At 50.1% G+C, this 20,237-nt stretch overlaps 1 protein-coding gene across 1 annotated transcript; it reads right to left on the reverse strand.

Moving 5' to 3' along the window:
• MS4A1 (membrane spanning 4-domains A1) lies at positions 1,112-16,398 on the reverse strand. The gene is made up of 7 exons (XM_005690341.3): positions 16,162-16,398; positions 7,920-8,093; positions 7,278-7,397; positions 6,054-6,110; positions 4,379-4,615; positions 3,350-3,451; positions 1,112-2,273 (listed from the first exon to the last, which is right to left on the reverse strand). The coding sequence occupies exons 2-7, from the start codon at positions 8,076-8,078 to the stop codon at positions 2,055-2,057; spliced, it is 894 nt and encodes a 297-aa protein (XP_005690398.1). The 5' UTR covers positions 8,079-8,093; positions 16,162-16,398; the 3' UTR covers positions 1,112-2,054.

A 20,237-nucleotide genomic window follows, 5' to 3' on the forward strand; every position in this document is an offset into this window, starting at 1 on the left:
GGAGAATTTCCCCTGGGAATCTGTGTGTGTGTTAGAACATGTTGACATGAATAGTCAATGTCTTGACATCTCACGGTTCAGACCCAGACTAGGGTTACGTGAATATGAACTTGAGAATGTTGGAGGCTCCTGTGACCAGAAAGCTACGAGAGTAGAGCACCTTAGGGAAACGCCAGGTCGGAATTGCCTGCTGCAGCTGAGCACACACGGAGCGCTCTATTCATTTAGAGCCATTTTCAAGAACTTTACACAGAGAAATGCCCCACCGACTTTTTTTCCTCTAATCATTTTCTTCGTGGTCCCTAACAAAGTGGAAATGTCCCTGAGAGTGGAAATTGCGTCGTCCCTACACCCGTCAGGGTCTGGCAGCATTTGCCACGCAGCAAATGCTCACACATGGTTGATAGATTTTAGTGACACCTTCCTAGGTTAACGCTCTCTCTGTGTAGGGTAGTGACCTCTCTGAATGTGAATAAGAATCTAGAGGTAGGGTAAACAGTCCCTGAGCTTTAGCATTGTAAGTAATTGTATTATTTTCAAGCATGATCTTTCTCAGAATGTCTCTAGCACTTAGTATCTGCATTTTATAATCTGACAGCTAATTGTATGTTAATGAGTCTTTGAAGACTGTGAATGTTTAAGTTTTTTGTCCCCAAGGGGTAAAACATCTTTTGTGTCTTTCTCAACACCTCTTTCGTGCTGGTCAGAGAGCAGGTGCTCGATAAACCTGTTGACTTGGCTCTTAAATAGACACTGGATAGGCAATTTCATTGTTTCAAGCATTATAGTATTTGAATAAGAAGATCTGGGTACGAAATAGTTCAGTTCAGTTCAGTTCAGTCGCTCAGTCGTGTCCGACTCTTTGCGACCCCATGAATCGCAGCACGCCAGGCCTCCCTGTCCATCACCAACTCCCAGAGTTCACTCAGACTCACGTCCATCGAGTCCGTGATGCCATCCAGCCATCTCATCCTCGGTCGTCCCCTTCTCCTGCCCCCAATCCCTCCCAGCATCAGAGTCTTTTCCAATGAGTCAACTCTTCGCATGAGGTGGCCAAAGTACTGGAGTTTCAGCTTTAGTATCGAAATAAGACTCTCAAAGTTACTTGCTGTGACTGTTGACAAGTTACATTGATTTATTTGTTTACTGTGTAAACACTGTAAAACAGAGATATGAGTTTTTTTCCTTGATCTTGGAAGATCAATCGCAATCATTTGATAGAATGTTTTGTGAACTGGAAAGCACTGTGCAGATGCAAGCATGATCATCCTTTGCGATCTGGGCATTCGCTACGGCGTTTGTTTCCATCGTCCCTTCTTCTCTTGCCTAAAGGGGAAAAGCATGTAGGCAGTGCAGCCGAGAGCCTAGAGGAGGAGTTAGGCAAAGTTAGGGCGGAAGGAGACAGATCCAGGCATGAGCGATGCTGTTTGTGCAGAGCCAGGGCTGAGGACTGGCCCCTTAGAGCTCCTCCGGTGAGACGCAGGGGCAACAGTGTCCGCCCATAGAAAGACAGACAGGATAGGTTCTTTACTGCCCCTCATTATCAGTATCTTTTACTTTCCCGAAAACAGTGGTACAAAAGAGATTACACACACACACACAAATGTAGATGTGGAAGAAATCAAAGACAGCTTAAGGGTGGCACGGAGCAGCCACTGACGTTTTTCATCTGATACAGAGTCTGCCTGCTGCAGAGAGAAGAGCAGAGAAAGCAGACTGCTGCTGCCGCCGCCGCTGGGACTGCTTGCTACACCTTCCCCAAGAGCAGGCCAGTGGCAAACCACACTCTGCAGCCCTTCTCCAGACTTCCTCTTCGGGGTGAGAAGGCTGTCCTAAGCGAGAAGCACGGTGCTACAGCTGCTGCAGGGGCGTGCGTTCACACTCTGAACGAGGATGGGGAGAAGGGAGCTGTCTGTGGCCCCTCCAGGCGGAGACGAGGAAGACGTGGAGGCCACGTGCAGAGCGCCTTCGGAAATGCGGGGGAATAAGTCTCTGGGGAGCTGTGAACACTAATGCTAAAAGGGAAAAGAAAACAGCAAAAGGGGAAAAACCGTTTAAGGGACACTGTCGTTTCCTACTGGCGAGTCTTCCTGATCTGGGGGGGGCTCTGGGAAGTTCATTTCTGCTTCTTCTCCCTCTTCCTCTTGGACTGGAATAATCTCGATGTCTTCTTCATTCTTTGGTAGGGAAGCTATTCCAATCTGCTCAGCCGCTGCTTCTTTCATTTCGATCTCCTGTTCCTTCTTTTCTTCAGCTGACAGGAGAACGACGTTCTGGAACACAAAATCGAGCAAACTTTTCTCGACTTTGATCATTGGCACTTTTCTCAACAATCTGCACAAATATCAATATCTCCTGGTTTTTATGCTGTGTTCTAAATGCTTCTGCATACCAGGATTGGTTTCCCAGGTGTTCAGATCCTCACCAAACCACTAATCAAGGCTTATCCTTAAGGCCAGCAAATACTTGCCACCTTACCTGGAATGCACTCAGAGTGTTTGGGAAAGAACACTGCGATCAGAGAGGAATTTATATGTCAGTTTTGATTGGCCTTTATTGGAGATAACCTCAGGAAAGTATTAACTTGCTGTCTCTAATCCTGTCTTCCTCACTTGCAAAATGAAGGCATTAACAATGATTTCTAAATTCTATTGCAAAGCTGACATCCTGTGGTTCTGAAGGAGTCGATAGTTGATCACTGGGATATTCATATCTCTCAACCGTAGGGCCTCTTTGAACTTGCTGTTTTGGAAGAGAGATTAGATAGAAAGAAGAGGGGAGAAGGGAGTACTGCAAAATTGGGTTTGGAAGAACTAGTGGCTTTAATCAGCCTTCAGCCATCTGAGTATGGACACCTGAAATCAGGAGGCATGACTGGAGTCCAGCAGAGTCCAAGGTTAGTGAGAGGATGCACGTAGCATAGGACCCTTGTACTTCTTTTAACCGCCGTGCCCCTGCCCCTCCCCACCCTGGGAATCCTGGTAGATGTTCAGTGCACAGCTGTTAAGCAGATGAAGTAAGTGGTATTCAGAGGATGTCACAGTGAAGCAGGATGCTTTGTGGGTATAGGCAGGGAGAGGGCAGGTTGGCCCCTCTAGGTCTGTACCATCGAGTGGAGACACACACGTGGTAATATACCTTCTCCTTCCCTGTGGACACAGGTTGCAATCAGCCCCAGTCAGCCATTTCTCAAATACACGGAACATTACTGGTATTTTTTGCTTCCCAGAAATATGCCAGAATCATTTTTCATGATGCTCCAGACTCATCAGATCATGCTCTCCACAAATGACTTTTTGCAGGTGAGACTTTCCTAAGGGCGATTGTGAATAGCACAGTGTCTACTTACAGCTTTGGGTCTGGAGCATATTTTTTTCCATTCATTCTCAACAGTGCCAGCTGTCACAAGTTTCTGGAGGAAGGCAAAGATCATCATCACTGCGAAATTGCTCTGAAGAACAGAAAAATGAGGGTAAAAATGTACTAATGAAGATACGAGAATATGGTTAATGCACAGTAAATGACCCTTGACTAAAAGCAAATGATTAAAAGGTCAATTCTTTAGGGAAATAGTGACTAACTGTGAGAAATGCTGGTATCTGCATAACCCTAACCCTTAGTACAACTCCTGGCACATAACAGAGTGTATGTTGCTGACCGAAAGTAAGGCAGTAATAATCAGTTGAAGAATCAGTTCCATGTAGGTAAGAATTAATGTGAGTCGCACATGACACTGTGCCCAGCTTTAGGTGGTATACTATCACACCAAGGAAATTCCTCCACACCTGGGAGATGTATTTTTTTTCCCTTCAAGTGAAGCGAAGTTTTAGTCACTAAAGTCGTGTCCCCTCTTTCATGACCTCATGGACAGTAACCCGCCAGGCTCCTCCGTCCATGGGATTTTCCAGGCAAGGATATTGGAGTGGGTTGCCATTTCCCTATCCAGGGGGTCTTCCAGACCCAGGGATCAAACCCACCTCTCCTGCAGGTGGATTCTTTACTATTGAGCCACATGGGAAGCCCCTGAGGCAAACGACATTCGTCAGGACTTAGGTTCTTCAATGTTCATCTTAATAATAAAGACAGTAAACATCAGTTCCATCAATAATACTAACAGATGTTAAAGCAAAGGCTTGAATAGCACTTTCTGTGTACCAGACACTGTTCAAAGTGCTTTTCGTATGTTAACTCATCCCTCAAAACAGTTCTATAAATACTGTTACCGTCTCCCATTTTACAGAGGAGGAAAATGAGGCACAGTGTGGTGCGGTCGGAATTCTGGCTCACAACCATACATATAGGCAATAAGTAGCGGACACATGGTCATAAGGAAAATGCCAGGCTTCCTTCCTGAAAATAAATCCAATTTCATACTCACCAAGAACACAAACCGTATCCTGGCACAATATTCCATGGACTGGGAGTTATTCTCATCAGGGTTAGCTCGTTCACAGTTGTTTATGTTAATATATGGCATCTGAGTCTTAATAAGGTTCAGATTCTCCATTTTAAAAAAATGGGAAATTGTCATATTAAATATGTCCATGATCAAAAAAATTATTCCAGAAATAGCAGCAAAGAGGCTCAAAGAGTTCATTATTATTCTTCCTGTGAGCTGAAATAAGAGACACAGATATTTATTAATTGAGTCTAATTTCCAACTGGACAATATAAGCTAGGACAGAGTTCCAGATCCTATTTTCCTGACCCTTAAAGGCACTACATCTAAACCCTGCCAAGCCCTGCTTCTCTTGGCTGCTTCAGCTCTTTGTGAAATAAACACCTTCCTATCTGCACCTTGTTGCTTTCGCGGTCCTCCCCACCTCGTTTATGCCACCCATCCAATCAGTTCATCCGGAAAGTGTTCTAGAAGCGATCCTTGCACTTCCTTCAGCTGCCAGCGCCCGCCTCCCCCGGAATCCTAGTAGACGGTCAGCTCACAGCTGTTGAGCAAATGAAGTAAGCAGTATTCAGAGTGCGTCACAGTGAGGCAGGGTCCTTTGTGGGTATATGCAGGGAGAGGGCAGGTTGGCCCCTCTAGGTCTGTACCATCCACCGAGTGGAGACGCACAGTAGTAATGGCCTTCTCCTTCCCTGTGGACACAGGCTGCCATCAGCCCCGGTCAGCCAGCCAGCTCCCAAAACAAATACACGTAGGGCTGACGTCTCTGGGTGGCAGCAGGACGTCAGTGTGGCACGCCACCTTGCAGGGATGATGCAGGGTCAAAACCAGGAAGACGTCATCCCTGGTTGTATGACCTACAGATGGCGAGTCAGCGCGACGGGCTGTATTTTAGATACAGCTTCATCTCCATGAACAGCTGCCTTTTTCCCCACAAAGTGAGTTTGTCAGACCACCTCTAGAGGGGAGTCATCTCAATCTCTCCTGGACTTTGGAAGGGACTTAAATTAGTAAGACCTTAGTAAATGTAGAAAAGTTGAAGAAGGAAGCCTGCTGGTAAACTCCTGACCTGTAGAGAATCAGGGGATCCACCTGGGTGTCAGTGTGTCCTGAGGAGTTACATGAGCACGAGCCCTCCAGCTCCTTATAGCCTCTGAAGCACTTTCATACATTTCATCCTGCGTATCTTTTACTCTGTTTTATCCTCAGGACAACTTCATATGGCAGCAAGGACTATTATCCCCATCTCATAGGTGAAAATTTAGAGGTACGTAGGGGGAAGCTGGCTTGCCCAAGGCTACAGCTCAAGGGTAACTAAGGCTTGAGTCAATCACGGTCTTGATTAGACCATTTTCCTCAATGCTGATCTGAGAGAAGGGACGCGACTTTCAAAGAGATCTCAGTCTCCTGCAGCATCCCTCATCCCTGAGACCGTAAGCCTGCTCTTCATCGGTCTGCCTCTGTTTCCATGGACACCCCGTTTTCACGTTTGCTATGAACCGATCACAGTAGTATCACAGAGGAGCTTTCCCTCCTGGGGGTTGAGGGGTAACAGTGACTGTGACTCCAAGGGTCTTCCAGGGCCCTTGTTTCCAGCGGGGACAGCAGACGCTGCTCTGATGTGTGGGAAAGGAGGGCGTGCACTACTTGCCATGCTCTGCGTGGAGTTCTTCTCCGCTGCTGCCAGCAGTGATCCAGAAATGATGTACTGTACACAAGAGAGGTGGTGGGCGGGGAGGGGTGGGGAGAGATGGGAGAAGCATTGGGGAGAGGGGCAGAGGGGAAGATCACCTTTTAATGTGGAGAAGCGACTGTGAAAAAGCTGTCCACCCTTTCAACCACTTTCCCTGCACTATTCAGCCCTTTTTAATGGATTCATTCATTTTTCAGCACATATTTCTCCACTATTCAGGCCCAACGACATTAAATCCTTGCCTTTCATTCAACCAGCTGGGGATCTGTGACTAGGCATTTAGTAAAACCAGAGGCAGAACTCACATTTCCATGTCAATTAGTTCTCACACAGTGAACTTAAAAGCTTTATTTTTAGCTTTCCATTAAAAAAAAAAATTGAGGGAATGGTTCTTTGGAGTTCACAGTGTTTTAATGACTGATGGCAATGATGAGTGGACTGACGTAGAAGACGCACGTGGCCTGCTTGGAGCAGGCGCTCTGTTAAAATGTGGGCCGCTGCAGGAAGTGATCATTGTTTCTCATCTTCCTTCTACTCTTCAAGCTGTAAAATGGAGGAAACTCTGGCTCTAATCGATCTCTTCTTGCCCTGAAAATTTCGGTCCTGAACCTGTCTTCACAGCTCATCTACGAAAGTGTAGTGGGGATAGAGACGTCGCTGCCTCACGCCTCATCCACACAGGGCGGCAGGCTTGGAAACTGCACCTGAAGCAGCCGTGGGGATTACTGCCACACTGGCAGGCGAGGGGGACTCACTCAGCACGCGACTGTCTCACCACGTGAGACAGCAACTGAAGCGAATCCTCGGGAAGAAGGGCCAGGTGGGAGGAGCTGCGGTGCCCCCACCCACTCCTGCTTTCTGAAACACCAACCCTCAAGCCTAGGACCCACCCAGCTCCACCCCAGCCGCTGAGTTTGGAGAGGTTGTGCTTGGAGCGGTCTTCCCTCACTGTGGACATCCACGTCGGGCCGCTTTCTCTGAATTCCCAAGAAGCATGACCACTGACTCAACCACGAGACTCAGGCTCAACTCAGCCTCTTTTTCCTTTAAATCACTTCAACCAGACAACCTGTTCCCCAGTCCTATGCTTTCCTCAACACACAGGTGATCTGGTACATTCCCATGGAGCTTCTTTGAACATTTGTGTATCACTCCCTCAAAAGGTTACTAGGCTTTACTCACCATGATGCCTCCCCAGAGAGGGTACCACAAGGTTACACAGATGGGCATGTAGACGTCCGCGTGGATCAGCATGAGGCTGCCCAGGGCAATGTGGAACAGCCCGTTCATGATCTGGACGGCCTGGGGGGAGGAGAGGGGCGCTAATGGTGGGACTGAAATCGGCGAGTCAGGAAGCAGGAGGGGACCTGGAAGCCTTGGCTCCTGAGCAGAAGGGCGGCGTGAGATGTCCAGAGCCAGCGTTAAAGGGCCCAAGACCTCTGTGGTCTTCAGGGGCGGCGTGAGATGTCCAGAGCCAGCACTAAAGGGCCCAAGACCTCTGTCGTCTTCAGACCCACTTCCCCCACCCCCCGGCACTCCCAAGGCAGGTGCGCTGGGACGCGGGTGATGAGCTGGGGTGCACGCCCCTAACTGTGCCAGTCTCAGGGGCAGGGCAGGGGAACATAAACCGCAGCCATCTCTGCGCATCCCTGGTTTGATCCTCCCCCTCCCCCCCACCCCCCTCCCCGCCATGTCAGACATAAAGAACACCTCATGTTGGATCAAATACCTTTAAGTCAGGTTGGATCCTGTACCTGGCCCGTAGCAGCTGCTTCTAGAAGCCAGGGAGTCCCTAGGGTGTGGAGTGCAGGGCGACTGACTTACCCCCAGAGCCTTCGCCTCCCTCATGAAGAAGCTCTGTGTGGGGCCCACCACCGCAGGCGCCCTCCTGGGGACCCCTTTCTGAGCAGCGTGCATAGCAGGGGGGCCTTTCAGAGGCTCTGCTGGGAAAGCTCCAACCACTGAATTCCTGGGAGTCGTCATCTCACCCTCAGACTCCTGAGGATAAATGATAAAATGAGAGGAAACAGGATTGTCAGCCAACCTCTACCTTGTCATGAATCTGAATGGTTTCCTCTGTGTTCTCTGCACGGTGTCACTGAAGGCAGTCAGGGCCTCTTCCTACTGGCTTTGGATCGAGGCAAGGCCTCCCTCCACGTTCTCAGACAGGGTCTGGGGGAGCATCTCAGACAAAGCATGACAAGTGGAGTATTTCCTGCCTGGTCAGTGACCGAGGATGGCAGAGTCAGCAGTGATTCTGGCCCTGCAGTGTGAATTTCTGAGCCCTAAGGGCACCCATTAAAAGAGGCTTGCTCCTTGGAAGAAAAGTTATGACCAACCTAGACAGCATTTTTAAAAGCAGAGACATTACTTTGCCAACAAAAGTCCGTCTAGCCAAGGCTATGATTTTTCCAGTGGTCATGTATGGATGTCAGAGTTGGTCCATAAAGAAAGCTGAGCACCGAAGAACCGATGCTTTTGAACTGTGGTGTCAGAGAAGACTCTTATGAGTCCCTTGGACAACAAGGAGATTCAACCAGTCTATTCTAAAGGAAATCAGTCCTGAATATTCAATGGAAGGACTGATGCTAAAGCTGAAACTCTAGTACTTTGGCCACCTCATGCGAAGAGTTGACTCATTGGAAAAGACTCTGATGCTGGGAGGGATTGGGGGCAGGAGGAGAAGGGGACGACAGAGGATGAGATGGCTGGATGGCATCACTGACTCGATGCACATGAGTTTGAGCCAGCTCCAGGATATGGTGAAGGCCCGGGAGGCCTGGCGTGCCGCAGTCCATGGGATCAGACACGACTGAGCCACTGAACAATAGGAAAGGAAAGATTTCCGGGAGCCCAGACTCTTACATCTTCCATACACAGAAAAGCACCGGGTCCCCTAACTTGGAAGGTCTGATTTCCTTTAATTAACAGTAACATCTTGATGTTCAGGCTACCTGCCTTTTGTTTCAAAACTTCTGAATGACCTGGCGCCTTCCCTCAGCTCTTCAGGGCAGTTCTCTCAGGATTCCTTGAGATGCTGCCTCCTGGGCTTAAGTCCTACAAATTTCTGCCAAATAAAAGGACATTCTCAACTTTTAGGCTGTGACTGTTTTTTAAATGTGCAGGGATCTGGCTCAGGGGTCCCTGCCAGTGTTCTCGACTCCCACATGAGGGTCATGGTTTTGCTCTGTGGAGAGCGTCACGCTCGCTAACTCGTGGGTTCTGTGTGTCTGTCAGCCTTGGATGCTTTTCTTGTGCTTTAATATAAGAAAATGTATTTTTCACGGGCTTGTCCTCGTCCCTTAGCTTATCTGCTTTTGTCCGTGGTGACGGGCCAGAGTCACCGTGAGCATGTGGACAGGTGGAAGATGGTGAAGACTGTGCCTGCAGTCAGGAGGGGCTGGTACAGTCTGCCTTGCTCCCACTCACTCTGCAATCTTGAGTACATCACCTCAGGGAGGTTCTCGAAGGTTCTGTGTAGGACGGTGGCCTCCTGAGTCACACATCAGACTGCCTAGGTTTAGATCAAGACTTCCCTGTTTGCTGTGAAACATTGGGAAAGTTCTTCAAACTCTGGGCCTCAAGTTCTTCAGCCGTAAAACGAGGACAGTGATAATTCCTGTCTCATACGGTCGCTGTAAGACTTAAACGGCCGTATGGCGTGTGTGCCTCAGCCGGGGGCAGCTCAGACCTCAGCGTCTGGAAGAAGCCTTCCCCGAGCCCTCAGTCCACCGTGCGGCCTCCTGACGACTCTCCCGCAGCACCTCCCTTTCTTTGCTCCGTGCTCACTTATTGTGAGTAGCCGCTGTGTTTGCCTGCTTCTTTACCGTTTGCCTTTCCCTACTGGAGCGTACATCCCTTGCCTTTCTTCTTTACTATTTAAAGCACGCCTGGGACTTCCCCAGAGGTCCGGTGGCTAAGACCCCACTCTCCCACCGCAGAGGGCCCGGGTCCCACCCAGGACGAGCCATATGCCGCAACTAGGAGTGTGCAGGACGCCACCGGAGAGCCCGCGCCGCGGTGAAGAGCGGGGGCCTCGCCCGCGCCGGGATCCGGGGACAGCCGGCCAAGTGAGCGAGCACTTTGAAGAGTAATGAAAGTGAGCCTGGGTTTAGAAGTTTCTTCGTGAAGGTGACTGAAGAAGTACATGGGGGTGACGCGCCCACGTCTGAAGCATTTGCTTCTTTTGTTCTTGTTCCTATTCTTGTTCCTGTTCTTGTTCCTATTCTTAACATGATTTCCTTTGGGAGCATTTGTTTCTTTTTTTTTTCCATCTGAAAAATGAGACCAATACACCTTTCACAGGCAGGCTGTGACAAATAAGTGAGTTAATGTAAGTGAAAATGCCCCATACACAGGGAGAGAGTAAATGCGGTTTGATCTCTGGATTCTGAACAGAAATGTCCCTTTCCGGTTCTGAAGGTTTAAGACTGTTCTATCGTCTTCATCACGTGATCCCCTTGGGAATTCATTTCTGTGGGTCAGTTACTGGCAGGAATTCCGCGGAGCCTTTCCCGGGCCCTGGAAGTCTTCCTTTAGGGACACAGAGTTCGTGTTGTCCTCATTGACTGAGTCACGTGAGTGGCCTTGGAGGCCGAGGCTGTGCATCCCGCGTGCTTATCTCTGGGCGCCTGCGGGGTGCTGAGGACAGGTGCCCCGTCCTATGCCCACTTCCCAGTAACACAGATACTCTGGGTCTGGCACCTCATCTGAGCCTCACAGGGGAGACCGGATGAAGCATTGCCTGTCTTGTGCGGAAACGGCAGCAAGGACACAGAGGAGTGAGTAACTTGTTCAAAGTCACATAGCCACCAGGGATTTAAAATGAGGGCTTGGCAGAAATAGAGGCATAATTATAGAGGACGAACATACGAATCACCAAGGTGGGGAAGGGCGCGGGGGTGGGTCGGGAGGTTGGGGCTGAGGTCTGCACACGCCCATGTGTGAAGCAGCCGGCTAACGGCAACCTGCTGCATAGCACATCCCCCGATGTAAATGGGAAGGAAATCCAGAAACGCGAGGGATGTGTGTTTATGTGATAGCTGGCTGACTCGGACGGGCGGCACAAACTAGAACAACATTTTAAAGCAACTACACGCCAATGAAAAGCTTAGAAAATGAGGGCTAAGACCTGGCCAGCCAGTACCTGTGACAGCAGACTGCTTTGTCCCCATGGGGACAGAATTTAGCCTTTCCCTCATGAAGCTTTCCCTTCTATTCATACAAATGTACGATTTGGGTGATTATAAATCAGTTGAAAGGAGAGCATCTGCCTGAGCCGTGGCTGAAGGAAAGAGGGGAGGCTGTGGGCCTATCACACCTGATGTTTGCCCCAGCTCTAGACTGCCAGAGGCCAGGTGGTCTCAGGGACCTGCTTTGCACCACAAACCTCGCCACAAGACCACCAACAAAAGGCAATAGATTCACACAGACCGCTAAGGAGTTTACAAAGCCATTTCTGGTCAGCAGGCGGGGTTTTCAGCGCCAGTCTGAACCTCTGAAACCATTCTGTTCGTCTGACAAATGAGGAAGCTGTGGCGCAGCGATGGGACGTGCCTTGTTGGAGACCTTGCGCTTGGGACTTCCCTGGGGGTCCAGCGGTTAAGACTCTGGGCCTCCAATTCAGGGGTACAGGTTCGATCCCTCGGGGAACTAAGATCCCTGAGGCTGTGTGCGATGCAGCCAAAAAAATGCTGACGTACTCCATAATTATATTTCTAGGACTTTATTCCCATGAATAATAAATGATGGACCTATTTAAAAAAAAGAAAAAAAAGACCTTGCACGTAGCGGCAGAGCCTAACCCAGGGCTCTGGAGAGGTTGGTGCTTTTCTCTGCACTGCAGGCTGGGCCACACAGAGCTGTTCACGGAGCACCCACTCCGTGGCAGGGATATTGGGTATCTGGTTCCAGCTCTCCACACCTTTCCTACTAAGTGGGCATTTTGTCTTTTTGCGGGCATGGAAATGGGAGTTCTGAGAACTTCGTTAATTTTCCCGTGGTTACGCATGGAAGGGGCTTCCCTGGTGGCTCAGAGGTAAAGAACCTGCCCTCCAATACAAGAAGAGTGAGTTCGTCCTACAGGGGTCAGGACGATCCCCTGTAGAAGGAAACGGCAACCCACTCCAGGCTTCTTGCCTGGGACATCTCATGGACAGAGGAGCCTGGCAGGTCCATGGGGTCACAGAGAATCGGACATGACTTAGCAACCAAACAACAAGTATGGAATGAGCCGGGGTTACCTTGCTTCTCTCCAGAGCCAAGGTCATCAGTTATCTGGACAGAAGGCAATGACTGGACTACCGTTGTTTAAATTTCTCCTTATTTCTCAGCTGCTTAAGGTTACGCCTATATTATTGGTGACATATACCTGTTATGTAAACAAGCCCTGCTAGGGCTGTGTCAGCAATGCCTAACGGCAGTAATGACTTTGAAGGGGAATATTTTATTTCTCTTAAAATGATGTCTCATTCCAGCAAGTGTATTTCTACAAAACCTTCAACACATATATTACTGTAAATGGTAATTTATAAACACAGACGTACTTGTTTCTCTTTGCTACCTCATTTTTTCATGGACATAACTATACACACCAGGGAAGCCCATATATATATATATTTACAGCAGGTTGTTGCGGACTGACAGATGAAAGATTTTATTCATTCTATTCTATGGGAATGTATGAAACTGGGCCACACGCTCATCAGAACATTGCAGATTCCTGCAGCCTCGCCCTGGGTATTTTTTTAATTGTTCACAGTGACTTTTTGTCCCCGCCGGTGTGTTTTCCACAACACGGTTAGGCTCCGAGACTAGTGGGTAAGCTTGGTAGTGATTACTGATCACACTGGTCAAAACGTGGTCATAAGAGGATTTTATTCTCACTGAACTGAGCTAAAAGCAGGGCTGTGTTGATCAGACCCTGCCCTGTGTTATTAGAGCAACTTCTGCAAACGGTTTTGGGTTTGTGGACGGCGCCCACGCAGTTCCCCTGTCCATCTATACTGAAGACGATCTCACAGCCTTTATGGGTTTTGGTTTGAATAATGACTTTTAGGTCCAATAAGCCCATCCTTTACTCAGAAGCCCAAAGCTGAGCGGCTCTTGTCACCTCAGCTTCCTCCTTTGCCACTCAAAATAGTTCTAATTTTACCCTCGTGGCCTCCGGCGTGCCTGTCTCTGAGGAAGTGTGGTCTCACTTCCTCCCCGCTGCTGGTGCCCCTCCGCCCATCTCCTTTCACTGCGGCGATGCTTCTTCAGAGAGCTGTCCTCGCATCTCTGGCGCCTGTTCTGTTCGTGGAGTATAAGGCTGAAAGAGCTCTGCTGTTTCTAGGCCCCAGCTCTGTTGCTTGCTACCTTGGTGATCTGAGCTCTCCAGTCAAGAGTTTTGTTTTGAGAACATGGGATCATTTCAACTCAAGGCGCTCAGAGGATTACTGTCACTGGAACCTGCATTGTTTTAATTGCTGATTTTTTTACTTGGAGGGTAACTGTTCTACAGTGTTGTGCTAGTTTCTGCCATACAGCAGCATGACGCAGCCGTGTGTAGATGTACCTGCCCTCCCTCTGAGCCTCCCTTCCCTGCGCTGTGCAGCAGCTCTGCACCAGCTGTCTGCTCTGCTTACAAGGCTCTGTGTACCCGTCAGCGCTCCCGCCTCTATCTGCCCTGCCCTCTCCTTCCCCCGCTGTGTCCACAACATTCAGAACAGAATAAAGAACCTTTGTTACGATTAGCAGGTGCTGCAGTGTCCCCCAACCCCAAAGTCCCTTCCTCTACCCCAGGCATGCCCCAGCCACTTCCCAGCCCCCCAGTCCTGTGCCCCCAGCGTCCCAAGCGCTTCCTGTCTCCCTCCACCTCCTCACCACCCACTTACTCCTCGACACTTGGCGGCTAGTTGCTGCCGGAGCCACTCAGCTGAAACTGCTCTTTTCAAGGACTGTGCTGCAGGGATTTCCCTAGAGGCCCAGTGGTCTAAGACCCTGTGCTTCCACCGCAGGGAGCATGGGTTCCATCCTGGTCTGGGAACCGAGACCCTGCAAGTCACTGTGATCCTGTGTGTCACTGTGATCCTGCATGTCATGAGCTGGGGGTGAGACAGCTCCAAGAGACAAAGGCTGTGATGTTGAGCCAGACACCAGCTCTCAGATAGCTTCACGTCCGTATCCCTGCCTCCCTGGCTTGGAAAGCTGGAGCCATATTCCTGTCCAGCTCTTTCATCTCCACGTGGAGCCAGTGGCCAAGTCCTGCAGATTCTCCCCCTGCAAGGGATCTCAGTTTGCAGGTGGACCTGCTCCTTTTTCTTTTCACTGCCTGCGTCACCCCATGAGTGAGATTCTCGTTTCCTCTCCTGGTCTAGCACAAGAATCTTACTTTTCTGCCTTTCACATCTCTTTCCTAATCCATCCTCTGCGAGCCTACTAGATCAGGCTCTCTAAATCCCTGCTGAAGTTATGCTTTTTCCTGAACTCGAACTCTTCTCTGATCCATCATCGCCTGCTGGAGAAACCCTCCACCTGGCTGCTCACAGACTCTACATGACTTTTTTTTTCTTTCTTTTTTACAGTTTCAGACTTTGCTTTATTCTAAGAGTTCAGGCTTGAGAAGCATCACCCATCTCTTGGTTTTCAGTAACACTGATGGTCTCAACATGGTTTCTTAAGCTCACATCCCTCCACTGCCCACAAAGCCACGGGTCTGGACACATCTCCTGCCTTCCAGGTGGCACTACTGGTGAAGAACCTGCCTGTCAGTGCAGGAGACACCAGAGACATGGGTTCAGTCCCTGGGTCAGGGAGATCCCCTGGAGGAGGGGATGGCAACCCACCCCAGTGTTCTTGCCTGGAGGATCCCATGGACAGAGGAACCTGGCAGGCTGCAGCCCGGGGAGCCACAGAGAGTTGGACGGACTGAGCACACATACATGGAAGGCTGTTTCTGGGCAGAAATTCTGTAAACCCCCAGCTCTTTGCATTCTTTACTTGTCAACAAAGTCATCTTTCTCATATATTGTTAATCCCTCCGCTGCTGCTGCTACGTTGCTTCAGTCGTGTCCGACTCTGTGCGACCCCATAGACAGCAGCCCGCCAGGGTCCTCCGTTCCTGGGATTCTCCAGGCAAGAACACTGGAGTGGGGTGCCACTTCCTTCTCCAGAGGATCTTCCCGACCCAGGGATCGAACCCAGGTCTCCCGCATTGCAGGCTGACTCTTTACCATCTGAGCTACAGGGAAGATCTTTTCTACACACTATGAGCTAATAAATAGGAAACTGAATTGCTTTCCTGGGCAGCTTTACGCACACTCAGGTGTCAGACCAAAAGGCGGCCATTTCCCCTCATCTGTTGATCAGTGAGCTGACACTTTTATGGGAGTGTTGCTGGTTTCAGGAAAGAACCGTGACAGGGCTAGGTCATCGCTATCAGCTTTCCCTAGATCCTCCTTGCACCCCGCCCCCAGCAGCTGCCGTGATGGATTTGAGGCAGGAGTTTGCTGTCCACCAAGCCCCTCCAGAAACTTTTAGCCCGAGAGGCTCACTAACACCGAAGGCTACTCACATTTAGTGCGACATCTCTGGAGACAAAAGCATTTAAAGCGAGAGGCGCGTTATTTTCAATAGCCGTGCCTGATTATTGTCTCACTTGATGCAGGGCCATTCTAAGAGCGTCGGGATTTCAGCTCCTTCATTCTTCATAATGCAGGGGGTATTACTACTGCCCCCATTTTACAGAGAAGGAAACCGAGGACTACTGGGGTTCAGTAACTTGTTGATGGGGGAGCTCAGGTTGGAGCCCAGCAGGTAGTACCCATGCTTTAATCTACGTATTGCGTCTGCTGCTTTTGTGGAAGGACCCAGAGTTGACTGGCCCAGGCCATTCTTGAGAGAGAGAGAGGTTACGATGGCAGGTGGTCCTCATGTCTTGGCTTCACCCCTCCTCGGATGATGACACCACCAGAAAACCCGAGCAGGGAAGCCCTGGGGTCAAAGCTGAGCCTGTTGCCTCGCAAACCATCCTGTGCCTTACCCATCACTGCCTCAGTCACTTAAACAGAGCAAACGGATTCCTTACCTGAGTCTCCGAGGCCTCAAGGCGCAAGGGCTGATGCGTGGGTTCTGGCCGCTGAGTTCACCTCGCCAGCTCTCTTCCCCAGAACACGGGGGCCAGAGTGAGGGGGCCAGGCCTGGGAGTGCCCAGGGATGCCAGGTGACAGGAAGTCAGGCGCTTCTGCTGCCTCGGGCTCTGCGCCGACGGCTGGGGTTTAATACACAATTATGAGAGCCGGGGGATATACAGAAAAGTTCTGCCATACCAGGAGGTTTCACTTCTTGAAAAAGACCCCAGGGACTGCCAGGCGTACTTCACGCTGCCTTAATTAGAAGGACGGTGTACCCCCGCCCTGTCAGCAGGTGTGGATGGCAGGTCCCCAAGGGCAAGAAGGGCTCTAGAAACTCTCCCAAGAAGGGCTGTTACGACTCTTACCTTTTTCCGTTTGCTTCTAGGAGGAGGCAGGTGGGAAGGAGGCATCCACTCGGAGCGACTCGAGGCTCGCTCACCCCTCACCATGGAAGCGGTGTGGGGCCGTGTACCCCATGGGCCCGTGTTCCCCCACTGGCCCCGTGTACCCCATGGGCCTGTGTACTCCAGGAGCCCTGTGTACCCCATGGGCCCGTGTACCCCATGGGCCCGTGTACCCCCATGGGCCCCATGTACCCCCATGGGCCCGTGTACCCCCACTGGCCCCGTGTTCCCCCATTGGCCCGTGTACTCCAGGAGCCCTGTGTACCCCATGGGCCCGTGTACCCCCATGGGCCCATACGTAGAGTTCCAGAGGGACCGTGTGTGTCTCACATTGAAGTTAGAGAGGTGGCCTGCAAATATTGTTGGGCGCTTTAGAACGTGTCCCCGAAGCCTCAGGTGAGAGCTCCACGTTCGGGGTGTCACTGAAACAGCACCTCAACCTCCATGCTCGCCGCTTCCCTCCGTCTGTCTGGGCACCCTGCGTCCTCTCTGCAGCAGGGGCTGGAGCCGTGTGACCGCGGAGCCCAGAGCCAGATCAGGTAGGGGGAGGAGGAAGATGACGGCCAGGAGAGCGAGATGGAAGATGGACCAAACCGAACCAGTATGGGACAGGAAGCAGAGAGAGCTTTGTCCGAAGAGACTGTGCCCCTTGCGCTACAGTATACAACCTTCTTGTTCATAGTTTGGATTTTCCCTGACTTTCACATTTTCCTATCTAGTGACTTGACTCTTTCGAGACCCAGGGCTGTAGTTGGGCAGTCGTTTGCCGAGTCTAAAGGGCCGAAACACAGCGGTCTGCCGCTGAACCTGACGTCAGTCCACACCCTCTCTCTTGCTCTCTCTTTCTCTATTTCTCCCTCTCTTTTCTTTAAGGTGATCTGGAATCAGATGATGAACGCCAAGTAAAAGTCACTCTGGAGAGGCCGATGTGGGGGCAGCGTAGAAAAAGTGCCATCTCCCCACCGCGGGGCAGGCTGGCGTTTGAACAGGGAACTTGCTGCGGCTGAAGCCACGCGGCCGCCTCTCCCTGACGTCGCAGAGTGAAGAGGGGGCCACGGGAGACCCGCGTCCGTTTCTGCGGGTCTGCGCGTGTCTGCTCACGCGCCTCACAGCCGGCAATGCCCCCGGGTCTGAGTCGTGGATGACTCTGAGGCCTGAGGGCTTCCCTGGGGGCTCCGCGATGGAAGAATCCGCCTGCAGCGCGGGAGACACAGGAGACAGGATTCGCTCTCTGGGCGAGCGAGATCCAGCCCCCGGAGAAGGAAAGGGCAGCCCGCTCCACTACGCTTGCCTGGCGAGTCCCATGGACAGAGGAGCCTGGTGGGCTACCGTCCACGGGGTCGCAAAGAGTGAGACACGACTGAGTGACTACCACGGGCTTTTTCCACTCTTGCGTTGGCAGCTGGATTCCTTACCACTGAGCTACCAGGAAAGCTCCTTCCTTCTACTCTGAGGGACCACTTTAGATTAAAAAAAATAACATTAGATGCCTGTCTGCTTATATGCCAAACACGGTCCATGTAACACCTATGGTACTGAGTCCGTTTTATAATTGTGGGAACCAAAGTTCAGAGGAAACGGGGGAAACTGACTCAAAGGCACAGAGTAAGTGATAGTGATGTTTGGGAAGCAAGATAACTGCAATTATAAATTTCAAAGAAAACCCACCATTTTCTGAGTGATTTTTACATTCCAAGCAGTCATAGAATCCATTCACATTTCATTCAAGGCTCACAGTAAACACGTGAGGTAGGTAGTATCATTCCATTTTAGTGTAGGAGTTTAAAGCTCACAAGGGTTAAATAATTTGTTCAAGTCACCTTGCTTTAAAGGTCGAAACCAAAGCCTGACTTAAAAGCCCTTATTATTAGATGACAGGCCTCTCCTCAAATATATCTTAAACCCTACCCATCAGAACCCTACCCACTGGCTACCATATACGTTTCATCCGAACCCCACTCCCCAGCCCTCTCCCCTCAGTTATGCCTTTTCCTTCCAGCTTAGAGCAGAAGTGAAAGCCTGCTTGTTTGTTCTTGAGGTGTGCTGTTTTCCCCATGCCTAAAGAAGCAGAGGATAACAGGATTTAATGCTAGGGGTTTTGGTTCCAGTCCTGAGCGAAATCATGCTCCCTTTTGTGGGCTGAGAGTTAGCCACTCTGAGCCTCAGTCTGCGACCTGGGCTAGTTACACACCTCCTTCAGGGTGTCAGTGGCAAGCGACGATGACAGCGGTGAGACCCCCAACTCCTCCCAGGCGGCTGTCATCGAAGGGCGGCCTGGGAATCTCCGGGAGTTTCCTGAGACCCTCGTAGGAGGTCTGTGACCTCAGAACAGTTTTCATCATAATACTAAGACCTTATTTCCCCTCTTCACGGACTTACAACAGCATTCTCCACCGGCTGCAGAGCCTGAGACACTGCCACAGGTTGAACGCAGAAGCCGCTAAGAGAATCTGTCTTCCGTCAAGAGCGAAGCAGTGGTTTCCAAGTTTTGCTCTATATTGCAATTACCCGGGAACCTTAAAAAAATACCAACGTCCGACCCTTACCACATTCTGATTTAACTGGTACATGGTGGTACGCGGTGCATTGGTGTTTCTGAAAGTTCCCCTTGAATGTGCAGTCAAATTAAATGGGGATTTGTTTTACAATGGAGATAAAGTTACACAAGATGAGTAAGTTTTGGAGATCTGTTGTCCAGCAGAGTATTTATAGTTAATAATATGGTATTGTGCACTTGGAAATAGGCTAAAAGGATAGACCTAACATTAAGGATCTTCACTAAAATCTAAAACTGAAACCAAAACCCAGAAAAGGACAGAAGGAACACTTTGGAAGTGATGGGCAGGCTTAGCGGCTTGGGATGGTACAGGGCATATGCACACATTAAATGTATTTTTGGTGAATAAACTATAACTCAATAAAGCTAAAAATAAAAGAATCTCACATAACTCTAAAAAAGAAGGTTTACAAAATTGTATATCAATGTTACTCTCCACAATAATTTTTTTAAATAGTTATTTTAGTAAAAATATTACCTGTATTAATCTGTACTGATCAAATATTTTTTCAGAGTGTCAAGAGCTTCTGAGACCAACGACCTAAAAGATGTCAGTGTCTTGGCCTAGAGAGTAAGACTTTGGGCTCTGGAGCTGGATCACCTGTTGATACATGACTTTGCCATTGCAAACTTTGTGACTTGGGCACTTGACTTACCCTCTGTATGCTTCAGCTTCACTGGGTCTGCAAAATGAGTATAATAATAAAACCTGCCTCTCAGATTTTTGCGGGGTGGGGAGGGTGGTGGAGGTTGAATAAGCCACGCCCCTGAAGCCCTTGGCGTGGTGCCTGGACACGGTGCTGGCTGCTGCCGTCTCCTGCCAGTGGGTATAAGTAGCTGACATCGATCGGTGTGGCCTACTGCTTCCTAGCCATTCTTGCAGCCAGCCCATCTTCCCACACAGCAATGGAGCAGGAGCCCCCGGGCCGAGTCTCTCGAAGTCAGCGGGAGGCACCTTGGACCCAGCTCACCCTGGCTCTGGCTCATTCCTCAACCAGCCCCACACTGCCACCCTTTAGTTCAGTGAACGGCCCGCTAGCAAAGGAGGTGACACCACGGCGACTGTGTG

The sequence above is a fragment of the Capra hircus genome, chromosome 15, assembly GCF_001704415.2.
Source record: "Capra hircus breed San Clemente chromosome 15, ASM170441v1, whole genome shotgun sequence".
Lineage (NCBI taxonomy): Eukaryota > Metazoa > Chordata > Mammalia > Artiodactyla > Bovidae > Capra > Capra hircus.